The 18456-nt window shown below is 45.1% G+C and overlaps 1 protein-coding gene across 2 annotated transcripts in view; it reads right to left on the minus strand.

Moving 5' to 3' along the window:
* Positions 1–437: 437 nt before the first annotated feature.
* Positions 438–18456, minus strand: part of FOXO3 (forkhead box O3) — an 89644-nt gene continuing 71625 nt past the window's right edge. For both annotated transcript variants that reach the window (XM_030235829.2, XM_050971932.1), the window contains exons 2-3: positions 15906–17340; positions 438–4608 (exon numbers count right to left, since the gene is read on the minus strand). In XM_030235829.2, the coding sequence (XP_030091689.1) occupies positions 15940–17340 (1401 nt within the window). In that variant the 3' untranslated portion in view covers positions 438–4608; positions 15906–15939. The remainder of the gene's footprint in view (positions 4609–15905; positions 17341–18456) is intronic.

The raw sequence follows: 18456 nt of genomic DNA on the forward strand, positions 1-18456 counted from the left end.
TTTTCAAAGACAGTCTGAAACCCAGCCAAGCCCATGGTGGGGGTGTAACCCTTCTCTGGACAAGTTTGTGGTCAGACTGGTTCTCTCCCAGGTCAGGCGAGCTGGTCTGCAGCTGCAGAGTGCAGCTGCCACCCTGGGGACAACCCCCCTCTGTCCCCAGATTCAAGAGAACTTTGTGATTTTTTAGCAGCAGTAAATGATCCCCCTGGGGGTTATTTGACCACCAAAAGTACACTGGCTTGGCTGAAGGACTGAAGGGCTGAGGCCCATGTCAATATGTACTGACAGGTATCAGTGGATGCAGGCTGGGGACCCCTGCCTAGCCCCAAGCACCCCACCAGCCATTTTCACTTCTTGCTGCTTCACTCACCCCTTCTCCAGGTCCTGCGTAAACACATGTCTGTCTGTGACACAATAAAACAGAGCAAAGGCAAATGTGCAATGTAGAGATCCATTATGCTTTATTTACATGCGTCACCATCTCTTTTACAAACTAGATTACAATTTAAAATGGAATACACAAGGCAATATCTACTAACACCAAGTGGAGTAAGCACTGCGTCTCTACTTCATTTGGAAAGGGGCAGGTTTTGCTCCAAAACAAACTTCCTTCCAACCTCTGAGTAGTAAGGTAATATATTCCTCCAGGGCAGCATCTTTTTTTTCTTTGTTTTCCAATTTTTTTTTATTGTTTTTTGTTTTTTTTTTAATATAAAATCCTCAGTAAGACTGCAACGTGAGAGTGTCTGCTTTCAAATGAAAGTACAAGATAGCCCAAATGAAAAGTAAAAACTGTTCAGCTCTTCGGTATGTAAAGACGGCCATGCGCGATAAGGCTGTGGATTTAATATTCTTCCAATTTACATGGCTTGAAACAGAAACAGATAAAACAGTTTTACAGATACTGTATACATATTTTTTCCAATCATGCAACTTTTTAAAAAAAAGTTAAACATGTGAAGCCAAATGTACAATCCATTTTTTCCAACCCATAGTTACGAAATGTATCTGGTCCCCCTTCGCATCTGTTGGCAATTCCAAAGGTATACTGTGGGCTTGAAACACTTACAGGACACCAATTGCCAAGCAATGATATAATTTTGGAGAAATACATGACCTAAAAGGTAACTTTTTTAAGCAGTGGCACAAAAATTTCTGGAGTTAAGCAGGGTTTAACTATCCAATTATTCTTAAAGGAAAATTTATTTTACAGAATGATTAAATCGAGCCCCAACCTGTGACTAGAAACTGCATAAGTAACACCTTTTTAGACCTTTTGTTGAGACCAAGTGTTCAAAAGACAACCATGTAATTGTGACCTTGACCTTCATCTGTTCAACATGATTTCACAAGGACAACTTCTAGGCATAAACACGTTCAAAGACTCAAAGGCCAAATTTTCAGAATGTAGGTTCCTCAGACTAACTATTCAAGGCTTAATTTTGTCAGCTAAATAACTGGCCCTTTGAATTCAGGGAGATTTATCTAGCACCTCTGGAGAAAAGGGCCTTTGCTGGGCACCTCAGCAGGTGAAGAGGGCGATGACCTCCCCCTGGGCTGGGGGGACCTGTCCCCTCCCCGACCTTCAAGAAGCCATGAGGGCAGAGCAGCTCATCCCCTGTGACCATGCTGGAGTCCCTGATGTTTGGTGCCTGATACCAGGCACTTCTGCTTGAAAATTTTGGCCCCTAAACTGAGCAATAAAAACCAAACCAAACTGAAGAGGTTGGCCAGGTCCATCCCTCTTCAGTGAGCACTGGGATGTTCTCCAAAGCAGGGGCCAAGCTGTCCCAGCCACGCCAATGGAAACGCTCCCCTTGACATTGCTGGGAGGCAGGTTAAGCCTTTTAGCCACAAATGCTTTTATTATTTCTGTAAAAAAAAACTTCTCTGCCATTGATGGACTGTCTCTGAACCAAGTGTTTTTTATCCATTTTCTGAACAGAGCAGGCCATCGTTTCGTCTCTCATTTCTGCCAGTGGAAAGCAGTTCCTCTGAACCCAAGCAGGCTAAGTTGCTGGAACAGAGCAGAATTTGCAGCCTTTTCATTTAAGCTTTAAGCAGGCCTTCCCTTGCCTTTGACATGAACTGAATCTGTACCCAGAAAAAACATAAATTATGAGGTTTAGTGACTTTGGCCATAATGTTGAGTGAGGCTTTACTGATCTGTCAGTGACAGTGGGTCTTTGGGCAGCACCACGGGTCTCACTGGAGGCTCATCTGTGTAGGGATCAAAAGCTGCACCTCAGCACGGGGAATCACAGAGTGAGCTCTGACAGCCAAAACATGGGGCTGGGGCACAAGTCCAGCCACAGGGCAGGAGCTGCAGAGAGGCCTCAATGAAAGAAATACCAGAGGGAAGCCCTCAAGCACACACTCACATTTTGGGGTGAAGCTAAAAGCTAATGGCACAAGCTCAGGAGAGGCCAGTGATGAACTCTTGACCAATTTCAGTAAAAGGTGCCTGCAACTTGGGTAAGCAGGGTGCCCAGCTGTGCCACACAAGCATCCTGGGAAGCTGGCTGCTGATAGACATGGGCAATGTGCACCAGCCAGCTCCAATGAACGTAATAAACTAGGCCATGTGCCAACAAATAGAACCCCTCAGTATAAAAGGAAAAGAGAAGTTTTTTTAAAAGGCAAATGATAAACCCTTGGCTGCTTGAAAGAGTTGATATGCTACAGGGCTATGCTACCCACAACTGCACAGAGCCTACAGTCATAACTGGGGGGAGAATCCAAGAGGTGCGTCTTTATGAGAGAACAGCATGGGGGCTACGGTACAAAACCAAAACTTCCATCACACTAGGAGCCATTGTTTCACCAAAATCACCTCAGGGACCTGGAAAGTAAGGAGTGAGGAAGGGCCCACGAATGCGTGTGAGTGTTGGTGCATGACTGTGCATGTGCGGTGGCAGTGGCGAGAGGGAGTCACTCCACATTGCATGGGACACGGGTCGGTGGGAACTCATGCACTGAGACCTTGCGTTAAAATGCTAGTTTTGTTTTCCTAACATCCATGCATAATGATCCATTTCTGTACATAATAAAATATATTTATATATTTATATGCATAATGCTTTTATGCAAAGGAAAAAAAAAAACTTCATATATCGCTTTGGAGAATTATGTATACACTGTCCTATTCAGAACCTCTTCATACCAAATTCCTATGTACCACTGGTGTTTTCCCCTCTTTTTTTGTATCCCTCCCCCCCAGATACTAATAAAAAGTAATCAAACTTTCCAGATTATAGAGAGGATCTATACAGCACCATACCTTTTATTCATTATTATTATTAATTATTATCCATTTTACAAAAGAAAATCTTAGAAGCAAAATATATAAAACTGCCTTGTCTTTCAGTGTCATTTATCCTGCTACAATCTATGCTCGTATGAAAAGCCATTTGCATGATACTGTGCCATTCCCACTCCTGCTTCTTCTGCCACAATGGATTATACAAAATGAGAAGGAAAAAATAATCAAGGATATGTCCAAAACAACAACAACAACAAAAATAAAAAGGATCACTAATGCCATAACACACCCTGCAGTGATCTGTGCCTCAGCTCCTGGCATTGTCACCGCAAGTCACTTGCTGATGCCCAGCCGCTCGGTTTCCTTTAATTTCTGTGCTTCCAAACACATCTCTACAGGTGACTACGTCCACCTCTTGTGGCAGCTCAGTCCACAGCTCCTCACCAGCTCCCCACGGCAGTGAGGGCAGCTTTGCTAACCTAAGGCAGGAGGGGAGCCCGCTCCAGTGGGCAGGAGAGGGGCTCCTGCCTTGGTGCATGTGAGGGCAATGGCACCCGCTGTCAGTCTGTCCTCATGAGCCAAGAGGCACACTCGCCAGCTTCCCCTGCTTTGCCACCAGCTCTGGGCTGACCCTTACGGAAAACAGGGCTGTACCATTAAACTTCAGGAAAGAATAAGAAAGAAACAAACCAACCAACCCAACAAACAAGCAGGCCACGCACATCCCCTCTCTGGAATCCAGCTGGCTGACAGGGCTAACAAACGCTGTACCTTCAGAAAACCCTGACACCTGAGCAGTGCTGCTGGGTTACAGTCATTTCCATGCACGTGCACAGTGCCTCAGATTCCCCAGGGAGAGAAAGCAAAAATGGTTAAAAATCTATGGAAATCAAACTGGAGGCTGTAGGAGGCGGGGGAGGGTGGGCAGACAGGGAAAACCTCCAAAAAGAAAAGCAAACTTAAAACATCCCATAAACCATTAATATATTGAAACACCACATACTCATTGACAAGTAACTAGTGTAAAGGTTACACAGTGTATTCTCAACAGGATGGTGCTGAACATTGTCTCCACAGCAGGTGCTTGGCCATCCCAGAAAAGGAAGATTTTGCATACTTCAGAATGAGTTCAATTTTCAACAAAAAAAGAAAAAAAAAAAGAAAAAGAGAGGGGAAAAAAAAAGTAGGTTCTTCACTCCAGTAAGGGGCCTATTAACAGTCTGCTTCATTAGGAAAATAATGCAGGGTTCACAAAGGTCGTAAGCTGTAAACAGTATCACTGTCCACTTGCTGACAGCAGATTTGGCAAAGGGTTCTCTCTCTACATCTCGTGTCAGTTTGAGGGCCTGGAGAAGAAAAAGAAAAAGAAGAAAAGACAGTGAGATTACTGCACAAAGGGAAAAAAAAAAAAAACCACAACACAAAAGGCAACCAAGCAAACAGCCAAACAAAACAACAGGTTACACTGAGGAACATTTCAGGTATGTTTGCACCCAGGAATTTCAAACATATAGCAAGGAATAAGATTACCCTGCCTGAAAATACTTTTCTCTTGCCAAGGTTCATGTGTTTCTTTGATGGCTTAGCTGCTCCCGAACAGGACAGAAAAACCCTCTCTCCGATGAAAAATTATGGTCAAGTCTGATTTACAGAAACCCAGTGCACTGTCTATTTGTTAAACATATTTCCAGGTAGAAGCAATGAAGGATCTTCCAGCTTTTCTCCATTTGTCACGATCACCTTTTCTCAGCATCACCAAAAAACGGAATAAATCTTCTGTGTTTGACATCGACCACCACCCTTGAAGGACAGATGAAGAGGATGCTTAAGACAAACAGTAAGGAGCCACGAATTTCAGTGTGGACTTTGGGGTTTTCCATTTTCCTGCTCACACAACACACCAGCAACAGACAGGGTCCAGCTGGCTTTAAAAACTGGGTTAAGGTCTATCTCATTCTCTAGCCAAGAAACTCCTCTGATGAGAGAGAAGCATGGGGAAGACACCTTGGATACAGCATGGAGATAACTATGAAGAAACATGGTAAGTAGGTAAAACACTGAAAACAGATGAACATTTCAACCAAGGGGGCCAAGGGGATGGAATTTAAAAGGTACTCAGTGGCTTGGAGATATAGGCAAACACCACATAGGGTTTTGGAAAGTATGTACATTTAAACATTCCCATGAAATCCTCTCACATTTTCAGAAAGTTCACTTGGTAGACATTTGTGTTGCTGGGCATGTAGCTTCTGGCTCTGAAATGGCTTCTGAAAACGGGGTTTAGTCCCCTCACACCACTTACTACCTTTTGAGGATTTCCCCCAAAACGAAAGATTGATGTTTTTTTATACAGTGCAAGAACAAGGGGACACTGGCTGGGACCAAAAAGCCATTGAGTTGATTACAGGAATGTCTTTACTTTCAAAAGACCCTGATAGCAGGCACTCTCATGAAAAATGGTGGATTTAGTGGAACTGCTGCTTTAACCAGGACGGGCATCTCCTGCAAGGAGGACGACTCAAACTGTCTCCTCTCTAAGGTGCCAGGCACTGATCCTATGATAACAATTTATTAAAATGACCTATTCTGATAATGCTAAATGATTGATGGAAATTTAATCATTTTGTCTCATGGTTATTAAAGCAACAGCGTGACAGCTGCTCCCTGCGCCATTAGAGGAGAACTTCATTCAGCACAGCTTAGGGAGCAGACAGATTGTGCATTTCACCCAAACAAAATTTGGCTTTAGCCTTAATTATGTGGAGGGGTTTGGGGTAGACTGTTTTGTGAATAAAGGGATTTCTGACTGGATCAACATATTGATTTCTTCATTTTCAAAGGGCAAATTAACTCTGTCCGTTCGTTAATGTGACTGCCTGCCAATGACTCTGTTTGGTGTGCCCTGGTGGCCGTAACAAGGTCAGCAGAATATACCCAGACAGGCCTGGCAGCCCCCAGAAAAACCTGGCCAGCAGCTCGTAAGCAGCTCAAGCAAGTGCAAGCCCATTTCTCTACTTCTTAAAGCCTGAGCACCAGAGGAGGCTGGGAATGAGTGACTTCCCAAAGCACAACACTCTCTGAAGGCAAGGCTCGTGTCCCAGATGCCACAGCCCAGCAAGTCAGCTCCCTCTCAGGCAGCTGCCAGTTATGTTGAGCATGGGCTTAACTGTGGCACATGTGAGAAATCTTGCTGACTTTGAATAATGCTATTGATTGAAAGTAAAAGAGTACAGCAACTCCCAATAAAGCACCAGAGTATTGCTTAATGTTTAAATTAAAAAATCTATGTGAAGCATTATACTATGAAGCCAAGTGATGAGAAAAAAACTGGAGGAGGGTTAAGTTGAGCATCTTTTGTGGAAGTGGCACTGCCAAATATTTTTTCTTGGAGGACCTGTACTTCAGACAGTGCCAACATTCCGGAGACAACTGTACAGCTGAGGTGTGCATCACATAGCAGAACCAAACTATGTTCCATTTTCACAGCTCTGCTTACAGGGACTTTGCAAATGGATTAAAAATGAAGAGAGCTAGATCAAAGTCTTAACCTGCCTGCCTTCAAACTACCCTGTTAACTTCTGTACCAGACTCACACAGTCTTGCTTTCTGTCTCACCACAAAAAGTCTATTTACCCTGAGTTAGCAGCCAGCTACCCCACAGCAATGAAAACTGTATCAAGGCAGGGAAACAAGTGCTCCAGTTATGCCTTCATTTATCACAAAATCATAGAATGGTTTGGGCTGGCAGGGACCTTATAGACTGTCTAGTCCAATCCCCCTGAAGTGAGCAAGAACATCTTCAACTAGATCAGTTTGCTCAGAGCTCCGTCCAACCTGGCCTGCAGCAGTTTCAGGGATGGGTCATCGACCACTTCACTGGGCAACCTGTTCTGGTGTTTTACCACCCTCACTGTAAAAACGTTTTCCTTATATTTTATCTAAATCTACCTTCTTCTGGTTTAAAACTATTACCCTTGTCCTATTGGAACAGGCCCTGCTAAAAGCTTTGCAAACAGCCAGGCAGGAGATGAGATGCCCCTTTCTTCTGTCCTGTTCTCTGCCCTCCCATCCTCTACCTTGCTACCAGTTACAAATGCTACTCTCATTTTACTCTGTGGCCAAGCTGACCAGTTTTAATTTCCCCAAGCAACAACATTTCTTCACCTCTGTCTCACATAATTCCACCACTTAACTGGACTCCCACGCCCCATACCAGCTTGTGCACCATCAGAGCAGCTCTGAAGAATCATTTCCCACCTGTTACTTTCTCCCTTTGATTCCCAATGGTGCCAAACATGAAGCACTGGAAATTTCTTCAGAACAGAAAGATGATGTGGTGAGCAGGGCATAGATAACGTGCCCTGGTTTATCAGTGAGCCAACACAGCCACCAGCACATGAAGTTTTCTGTTGGAAGAAAAGCTGTGTGCTCCTTTACACAATTATGGTACAAGAATCTGCACTGCCCACACACAGCTCCTCTGTATGGCAGCCTAACATGGATCTCCTGATTTGGCTGGAAGGTTTGTTCAGTGGATCTCATCTTGGAAAATATCACCCTTTAGAGGGCTGTAAAACAAGTGTTCTCCCTGGGTACCACTTTGCAACAACTCTCCAGGGACAGGAAATCCCAGTAACTGCTTCTACTGTCTAGACGCTTGGGTTGCAGACATTTTCAAGGAAACCTGTGTCCTTTAGTGACAGATGTGCATTCGTTCTGGTGCCCCTGCCATTTAATTTGTCATCGCTTCTAGCAACTGAGCTTCTACTCCAAAGTGGGGGTAGGCTCAAAAAGCAAGACTTGATTATGTGTGGTTACAAATTAATATTCTGCCTGAGGTTCCACAGCTGAAGACTGAAAAATACACAGAATTTGCTTAAAAACAAGTAAGGAAGATAACTACTGTGGCCAGTCTTTCTGTAACAACAAAATTACAGCATGACATTGATATTTCAAGCTCAATAAAAACTCGAAATCCCAATGCCCACAGCAGGTATGCCACAGTGACACCCTACAGGCTGCACAAGGATGCCACGGGATGGCCCATGCTGAGGGACAACACTAAGGTCAGGAGAAAAAGCCCAAGGACAAAAAAAAGAGTTGGCAACCTAACGTGGCTTTATTTCCTGAACTTTCAGGCATGTTGCAACTTCGATTTTTCTCTTTAAATTCTGCTCATAAAAATAGATTTTTCCCAGCTCAGAACTGGGGGCAGAGAATAAGGGTTGAAGGATGGAAAGAGGAAGAATGCCAGCACAGAACCAGGACTTATGGGAGCTATGTTGCAGTGCTTGTAGCTGCATAAGCAGTAAGGCACGAAAGTTTTCTTGTCTCTTTTCCTTCTGTTGCTGCTCTTCTTCCAAGGAACACTGCAAACCATAGGAGATAATCAAGTATTTTGGAAGTAAATGTAATTTAAGACAGCAGATCATTCTCTCATCTTGTACCAGCCCCCTGGGAAAGGCCTGAAGTGTAGTGAGGTGCCACAACTATTTATAAACAGGTTATTCTGATATCCCACTGCTCTACAGCACCATATAAAAGTCCAGAAGGCTAGAAGGGATCAGCATCATCTGGTCTAACTTTCTGTTCCAGGCAGGGCCTTAGGTAAGATTATTCAGGATCCTGTCATGTATGGAGTATTTCCAGCAGAGGAGAATCCACTGCTCCTCTGGGCAGTTCATTTTACCAACAAAGGTGGGTAAAATCCTATCTACCCATTTTACAGTTGAAAAGGAAACTCTGAGCCCAAGCACTGCTGATAAACTGTTGAGAACCATCACATCAGGCTGGGTTTAATCCTCTGCCCTGGTTAACAAAGGAGAGCTTAGATACAGGGCAACTTCTCTCCATAAGGTCATCAGGTTTCTTACTTGACAACTTTTGGTCAATTTTATCCCCTCTATTTTGCTCAGGAGCCCAAGGAGTGGGATGGAAACCCTGCCAGTTATGGGTGACACTGCCAATGACTGAGAGACTTCAGCTGGGATGTTCAACACATCCCTCTTAAGGCAGGATGCTGCTGGACTAGATGAAGGCCAAAAATACTTACAAAATACATCTTTTTTTAGGGGTAAAACCCATTAGCTGGAATAACTGTGCTTTCTTTAGGCACTCAGGAGTACTGGGAAGGAGATGTCTACTGTGGATCACAAAAAAATGTGTAACTACTGCACCTGTGCAAGACCGCAGAAGGATTTTGCTTGCATTTTTGAATCTGAAGAAAAAGTGTCACATTTTAGAGTGAGAGGTACCTGCATGGCTAGAGGGATCCTGAATTATGGTTTTATAGTGCTATGGAAACATGCTATGTACCCATTATTCTGAATGTGCTCATAGACAGCTTCTTTTTATTTGCCAGGTACCAAGTCTATTTTAAAAGCATCTTTCCTGCTATAGAATCTTTTTGTTTCCTCTGTGGTAAATTGAAAATGAGAGGCAAATACCATGTAGATAAAAGGCAGGACATCTTTTGTCATAACTTACCAGTGGCAGAAAAGGCAAGAGAGGAAAGGTCCTACCTCAAACCCAGATTTTATCTACATTTGTACGTAGATAAAAGCCAGGAGATGCAGACAGTGCAAGGGAAAAACAATGGGCAAGACATTCAGTTCAGCTGTAGAAGTGCATAAGCACAAGCCATTCTCCACAGCATCATCTGGGAAAAGTGGCCTTTTTCCTGGAGGAATGGCAGACAGCCGTGGCTGCACAGCAGCTTCCGCTAGCTGAGCTGTCCCTGTCTGATTCAGCAGACAGATGTCCCCTCTGCCAGACTCCAATAACTGCCACCCTTTGCAGCAATCTGAGTGGAAAAGCTGATTAAACAGCTCCGGCAGACTGGACCAGAGGGGGGCATTCCCACCACCCAGCCACAGGTACCTGATTTAACGGTGTCAGTGCTCCCACACACCGCTCAGGACTTGATCAGGGACAGTGCTGATAGGAACATCCTGCTGGAGCTCCTTCACCATTGGCACCAGGAGCCCAGGGTGGCTCCTTCCTTCATCCCCCTTCCCCAGGCCAGGACAGAAAGGCTGGCTATCAGTACTACTCCAACGTGCACTCCCACCGCCACACTGTACCTGAGCTTTTTGGCTGGCATCAATACAAGACTTAAACCTCTCCAGCTGTCAGTTCATCACCTGGGCTGAGTGCCCAGTTGATATGAAAAAAAGATCCTGACCTTTCCTCAGCTGCATGACGCTATGTTTCTAAAAAGGAGCTCTTATTATGCACTTCTTCAAGAAAATATGCTTTCATGGGGGCTATTTAAAAGTCTGGCACACAGGAAGGAACGAACAAAGAAAAGCCACCTGTAACCAGCCCAGTTATCAGGCAAACCACATACCGAGGGACCAACACTGATCTGCAGCTCTAAACAATCATTATGGCTCATTCACATGAGACAGACGATTTGCAAAGACTCATTCTGTAGCAAAACCTGTGCACTGCTGATCCAAGGAGGAAAGCACTGGGGAGACCAGTTGATGCGGGCTGTGCTAAAAATATCAGTTTGTGCTGTCATCTGGTGAGAGTATGTCATCCTGTAATCTTAGCATCTGCAGGGACAGCAAGTTTCTGCCTAATTATTGCTGCTGAATCACATGACAAAGCATGAGGTTCAAAAAAATACATCTATATAAAACACCAACAGAAGAACACCCAGACCACAGGATAAGACCGCTGTCCTGGCTTCAGCTGCTTTACACTCACAACACAGCCTGTGGAGCCAATCCTGGTTTTTACAGATCTCTTCCCTGGGTTAATAAAAGCCCAAACAATAAACCCAGATTAAAAACATACCAGAACAAAAAAGCTCTACTCCCAGAAGGAGTGAGCAATTCATTTGTGTGTCAGCTCCGGCTGTCTTCACACAGCAAAAGTCATAGCATCCCTGCAAGCCCAGGACTGGCCTCTGTATGCAAGGGGCTTTGATGAGCTTCAGTGGGACCTCATGGGGGCAATGGGGTTTGCCCCAGTTTCCCCTCTCCTCCTCCCCAGCAGCCATGAGCACAGAGTTTGTTCCTGTGCCACTGATGTGTTCCCCAGCCACTGAGGAGCCTGCGCAGGGCAGGCCCTCCTTGGAGTTGAAGGGATCCCTGTTCCCCACAAAATACATTTTCTATATAGATATTTTTGTTCAAAGACTAAACTTGGCAGGTGTGGAGTTCAGCTAGTCACAAATCCACCTTTCAAAACTTGGGCTGGCAGAAACAACATTTAAATGTTACAACTGCCACCACCTTAACCACTAGCCGACTAGAAATGGAGCAGAAGAATGTGCTGCTCTTGAACTTCCTTTAGATTTTTTGAAGGCAGACAGCCCCACCTTAGCTCTGTGTAAGAAACCTGGCAGCCCTATCCCTAAGACCTCATTTCTGAAAATAAGAGAGAAGGAAGTGCAGCTATGGTCCTGAGGCAGTCACATGTCATCAGGTAAGAGGTCCAGTAATTCAGCTTTCATGGGCAAAAGTTTTCTGGCAGAAAACAAAAATAATTTTCTTTGTGGCAAACTGCACACAACTCTCTGATTCAAAACTCCATCCAAATGGAGATCTTCGACTACCCATTTTCACTTTGAAGATGGTGTTGTAAACATGAAGTCATCCCCAGACCAATTTGTCTTAGGTATGAATTGTACACAGAAACAGGCTGAACACCAATTAACAAACAGGCAAGAAGTCCAAGCTGATAGGGACTAATGAAAGACTAACAGACATTTTGTTAGGTTTCCTAAGATTTTTTTTCACCAGAGATGTTAGTCATCAAGTGTGAACATTACATGACGTTGCTATTTGCAGCTTGTGTATTCTGCAATAAGAAGATGTGGGACCTAGATGATACTAGTGGAAAATGAGCGAGTTTAACTCATCTGTCAAGTATTTTACATGTAATTTTCAAATAAATCAAGGTGAGTCCAGCACAGCTCTGTTACAGAGCCCAGAGGCATCCTGATAAATCACACATTGAAACCTCCTTCAGAAGATGCAGCTTAGATGAGTTTTTCAGACTATGACACCAACTCAAGAAGTTCCTGCCCTGCTCATGCTGAGCCTTTCTCCACCCCTTGCCTAACCCTGAGAACATTGCTGCTTACATGATGCCATTGTAAACTGGATCACTGAAACAATCCAGGTAAAAGCAACTTCTTGGACGGGTTTTGGTGCTGGAGAAAATGTTTGCCCACGCAGCAACTGCTCACCAGCTCCTGACCCTCCAGGCAGCAGCACAAGTCATGAATAGTCTTCCCTGATGCTCTCTTTTGGGATTATTCTTTGGCAAAAGCCAAGTCCCTTTGAACTTGCCAGGTGAGACAGACCTCGGAGCAAAGTGCAGAGTTGTGGGAATCCCAGACTAAGAGGAGGACCCATTAATTTCAAAATAAAAGGCATTCTAGAGACAGGTGAGGGAATAGTGATGTCTATTTATTGCTAAACCCTCTGAAATACCAAGGTGATGATTATCTGAGTGGGTGGAGGGCATTATCCCTGCATTATCCCTTTTGGAAAGCAGGTAGAGAGAGAGAGAGGAACAGAGGCTTCAGGCAGTATAAGAGGGGAAAATGATGCGTGAGTGAATAAAGCAAGAAAAAAAAAAAATTTCTCTATTCCTTCTTGTAAGAGGAAAAAAAACCGAAACCAAACTCAAATTCATTTATATGCCTCAATGAGGGCCCTCTGAAAGGCTGGGCCTGGGCAGCCTCATGGGCACAGGTCGGTGGGGTGGGATTGGCCAGGGTTCTTTGCAGGGACCATGCAAACGTGCACAGCCACTAAACCTGCAACAGTGGCATCTGGTGCAGGGTTTTTTAATTTCCCTATGAAGAAACTGTAGTTGATTTTCTTCCAAAGTAAACCTCCCTCCATACCTAAGTATGCATAAATTAAATACCTGTGTATTTGTCTTCTTTCTTTTCTTCCTGAAAACTGACTCCAATGTTTCTCTTATTTTTAACAGAACACACAGCACTCACTATTCCTAGGTATTCCAATAATTCACTGCAACCACTTTTGCCTGCCTGCAAAACACAGCTGGCTACCTTAGTGAAATGGATTTAACGTAAGCAATTGCCAGGCTGTTCTGCCAAATGCGTTCCCCAGTCTTTGGGCTTGCAAAGATTCATTACTGGGGTCATGAACATTGCTGAGAGAAGATTTTAATGCAGGGATCCCTACTGCTGCAGTGGAGAAGTAACCAAGAAAAGCAATTCAGACCGATTGCATCTGATGTCATGCGAGAAGCCCCTATCAAAACACAAGATGCTCACAGGGAGGCAAACTCTCAAAGAGCGCTGCTTAACAGATGAGGAAGGATGCATGATGAACCAGCTCAGCAGAAATTGTCTGTGCTTGCACCTGATACCAGAGGCACCCCCACAGCAGCCAGTCCACTTGTCAGGGAGAGGGAGAGAGGCTTCCACAGATGACTGGACAGTAATCTGCCGAGGAGAGCTGTCTTGTTAATAAATCTGTCCTCTGCAATGAGACTCCGCTCACACAGATGTGTCACTTCCTTTATTCGGAGGGAGCAGCCTGAAAAAGATCATGGCAGCTATGCTCTCCATGGATGCCAGAGGCCAGGATGAAGAGGTAGCAGGGAGCACCAGTGAGGAGGTGGGGTGCTGTGTCTCCTCCATGCTGCCCCCCTCGGAGGCTGCTACCTACAGGCAGCACATGAAGCTCTGGAATCAAGAGGCTGCCCTACTTGCTTGTGTCAAGCAAAATTGTCAATAGCATCTATTTTTCAGGCCCCATATGACAGATTATGCTGCTGGATGTTGCACAGCAATAAAGCCCTTATAGGCTTTTTTTTTTTTATATTGTGCAAAGAAGGTTTTAAAATCCAAGCAGCTCACGCACCTGAAGGAAGAGAGAACTGGTCAGCAAGCATGATCTGCTGCAAACTTCTGCTTCTTCAATTTTGTATCAAGTCTCTTTTTTCCCCCTCTTTCTTTTCCTAAATTCTCCACTACCAGAACTGAAGAAACCCCAAAATTCACCTGTGGCCCTGGCATTGCCACGCTGCTGCCTCGCTCAGGTCCGTGGGATGCAGTGTCCTCTACAAGCCTTCTCCGCAGCTCGTCTCCCAGCTGTGCACTGCAATGCTCTTGCTAAGAGTGAGAAGATGTGCAAGAACTAGAGGAAATCCTTACACTGACAGAGAAAGGACTGTGCACACCAGCAACTCCACTGGAGTGGGGCAGCTTTGCAGACCGACTGAAAGGAGGCTGCCTGGGCAGCCTTGCTGTCCCTCACAGAGAGGAGATCACAACACGTCTCCTGAGGTGCTCCGTACACACAGGAAACAGGAAAACATTCTCCAGGTTCACCACTGCTGCTCACCTACCACAAAGCTTCCCCTTGAACATCTAACTGTGAAACAGTGAATGAAAATGCAATTAAAGATGAAAGGGGCAAATTATGCACTGCAAAGTCAAAGGACATGGACTCCTTCTTTCTGTCCTTCACCTGGAAAATAAGAAAGCTGGAAGTAAGCTGTAAACTGAATGAATGCCTCATTTAACCTCACCACTGAGATGCTCTACATACTATTCTGAAGTTAATAGAACACTTTCAATAATTTATAGCTAACCTTTTATCGTACTACATTTTGAAATTTACTCCCTTATACTAATAAATAAACAAAGGAGAAAGGGCACTTTGTGTGGCACCTGCTCTATGAGTCAGGGAATATATATGTGTGAGCAGGCAGAGATATGGGCAAGATCCTGAAGAATCACAAAAGAATGACAGAAGCAATGATTACAAGCCCCCAGCTGTGGAAAATAAGCAACGGAAAAAAACCACATCAATCTTGAAAATAAATTAATCTGAAGAAGCTAACATTTGAAAAACACCTATGTCAGAACCAAAATCTACAGATATTCTCTTGGAGGAGTCCAAAAGAAAAAGATATCTAGCCCATTCAGGGAGGGGGGAGGAGGAAAACAGCTACTGCACACTTAAAACATTAAGTAGGCCAGGACATTCCTGAGACCAGGATCCCACCAATTTATAATTCCTCCATTTGATACATTTTTTGGCCAAGAAATACAATTTTATGAAAAAGCAAACCCAAACAACTTTGCTAGTGTTGCTAAACCACAGCAGAAGCACAACTCTGATTCTGTCCAGATCTGTCCCACACACCTGATCCCAAGTGAGTGCTCTGATCTTGCAAAGACACTTCCTCCTCCCCCACAGCAACACTGCTCCACTGACTGCAGAGCCCCTCACCCCATCCCAGTGTAACACAGCTTGGCTACACGTGGCATCGCCTGCAAGAGAGAATCCATCTGTTGCGACTTCAAAGAAGACGAGTTAGAGCTCTGTGATTCCTAAAAACCACAAATACTCCACCTTGGTTTGCCTGATTTGTCATTAACATTTCTCATGCCTAAATTAAGAAGGGCACTGAACATCAGATGCGTGCCGACAGTGTTGCAGTCGAGCAACTTTTATAGCTTAGCCTCGTTTCCTTCCACACCTCCAGGTTTCTTGGTTGTGCCTGTTGCATACCAACACACAGCAAGCCATCACAAGCCAAATTACTATTATTAGTGTGCACTAACAACTAAGGGTTTGGTGCAAACTCCAGTAAAACTAAGGAACCGATTATTTTACCACATCTATGGGGCACTGACCTGTTTGCCCGTTTTCCCTGTTCTCAAAGATCCTTCAGCCTGGTACCCAACTCTGTGACGAAGCCTGTTTAGCACCAGTGAAGTTCCCCACATTCAGACTGACAACGTTCTGAGCTGAGATGAGGGAATCAAAGTTAAAATCCAGCCCATCGGCATCCATGAGTTCACTGCGGATAATGGACTCCATGTCACACTCCAGGCTCCCATTGAAAATATCCAGGTCCAAGTCACTGGGGAACTTCTCATGTCCCATGACCGGAAGGTTCACACTAGAGGAGTACAAAGAGGAGCCCGACAGCGGGTCAGAAAGTGTTTGCATAGACTGATTGACAGGTGACTGCTGATGTTTGGTGGATCCCAAGCTGTTGGAGTCACTCAAGCCTATGTTACTGATGGAATTGGACAAGGCACGGCTGCCACTAAGAGAGGAGTTGTGGGACTGGTGCTGGTGATGGGACAGGTTCTGATTGACCAGACCGCCCTGGCTGGACTGCGCGGCAAACGACATCATGGGGTCGTTGCGGAGCATTATATTCCTGCGGGAATTCTGGGCGGACACAGCTGTGCTGGCTTGTGACATGAGTGGGTCAGACTGTGTCATCATGACATCGCTGTGACTAAGCGCATCAGAGGTGAGGAGATCCTGCAGCGTCTGATTGTTGTAATGAGAAATGGAAGAGAAGGTGGCCTGCTTGTTCTCCTGAATCGTCTGCATGGGTGACTGGCGGAGGGAATTCAGGGACGACGGCCCAAACACAGCGTTGTTGAAACTACTTGATGGGGAGCCCAGCCCTGAACCTTTGGAACCATAAGGAAAACTGGAGCTTCTCTGCATTATCCCTCCTGTGGGTGACTGCTGGGAGGGAGGGAGCGTTATATTGTCCAAGAGATCATCCATGAGGTTATCAGTCAGTCCATCATTCAAGTTCATTGTCCCAGCCATATCAGTCAACCTAGGCAATTCCACAGTACACGGTTTGTTTACCGATGGGGACAAGCTCGATGGACTACTGTACAGCATGGGAGAGAGTGGAGCATCATCATCTTGAACATCATCGAGCTCGGTGCTTGCCAAAATTGGTGACAATCGGCCACTGATCGTACTGGCGTTTGAATTTGTACGGGAGCGAAAATCTGTCCATGCATCCAGCTCGTCGCTGCTGCGGGAGGTGGGACTCCCTGGCCACTTGGAGAGCTGGGAAGGGCTGTCCTCACTCGTCTCCTGGGCTGTCTGCAGGGCTGCCTTTTTCTTTGCCGCCCGCCCTCTGCTCTTGGTGTACTTATTGCTGTTGTCCATTGACACAGCGCGTCTCCTGGGAGCCTTGCCTCCTTTTCCACCATCTGGATTGATCATCCACCAAGAGCTTTTCCCGGTGCCTTCATTCTGCACCCTGACAAATCGGCTGTGGAGTGACAAGTTGTGCCGGATTGAATTCTGCAGGAAAGGAACAAAATAAGTCGTCAAGACCAGCACCGCACTTCTTTTACAACCCAAATCTCAATCATTAAACCAACATCCCATGACAACAGTAACATGAATAAAACCACTGGACCCTCCTGGACATCTCCGTGAATTTATCAGGTGCTGGATATGGGAGGGCTGGAGTGTGACTGTGGCATGGCAGCATCCTGCTGTAAAGCAAGCCCCAAGCTTGCTAGTTGTGCATTCCTTGTGCCCATCTCCACACCCCTAAAAGCTTCATCCTAAGAAAAGGTGACATTCCTAAGAGAGTGACATTCCTGCTAGAAAGGAGCTAGATGTTTCTCCCTTACTTTTTACTCAGGACAAACTATTACTATCAGTAATCGTTCCATCAGTTCCTTGAAATAAAAATTGCAAAGGCACAGCAAAAATCTGGCTGGAGGGGTAGTCACACTCATCGCAGCCTCTGCAAATGTCTTTTTAATTCTTCATAGGCACGTGTGCTGTATATTTGTTATAATAATTCCTGAGAAAACTGCAAGTGCTGTTGCTCCTCTCCCACAGGCACTCTGTGCATGACTAAGCTGTACTTTCTCTCTTGATTAGAGGCACCAGAATTATGCCCATACGGCACTAGCTGGCCAGCTGTCCCCTCGCTATAGTATCCTCACCATCTTCAAAACATGATGTGACACAGACTGCAACGATATCCCTATTCCCGTAAGCTGCTGGATGCAGAGCTGTATGAAGCTGCTGTACACAGCCGGATACTCCCTGCTGTACAGGATGCTATGGAATACAGGGCTCTCAGGGGAGCCTGCACACAGCCTGCTCTTCTGCCCTACCTGCTTGCACTAGTCAGCAGCATCAAATTGCCCAAACACCACGCTGGCCCAAACTGGTGATAACCACCTCAGAATCAGAAAGAGCCTGAGAAAACCAGCCCACGGTACCGCCAGGGAAACGGCACTGAATTTAAACCAAAATAACTGAGATGAAAATCCCACTCCACTCATCCTGCTGATCTTGTGCTTAAAATATGGATCAAAGAAAGGAAAAGCAAATAGTATTTGTTAGTGTGAATGCTTCCAGGTTTGGGAAACCAACATTTTTTTCCCATGTGGAAAT

The sequence above is a fragment of the Serinus canaria genome, chromosome 3, assembly GCF_022539315.1.
Source record: "Serinus canaria isolate serCan28SL12 chromosome 3, serCan2020, whole genome shotgun sequence".
Lineage (NCBI taxonomy): Eukaryota > Metazoa > Chordata > Aves > Passeriformes > Fringillidae > Serinus > Serinus canaria.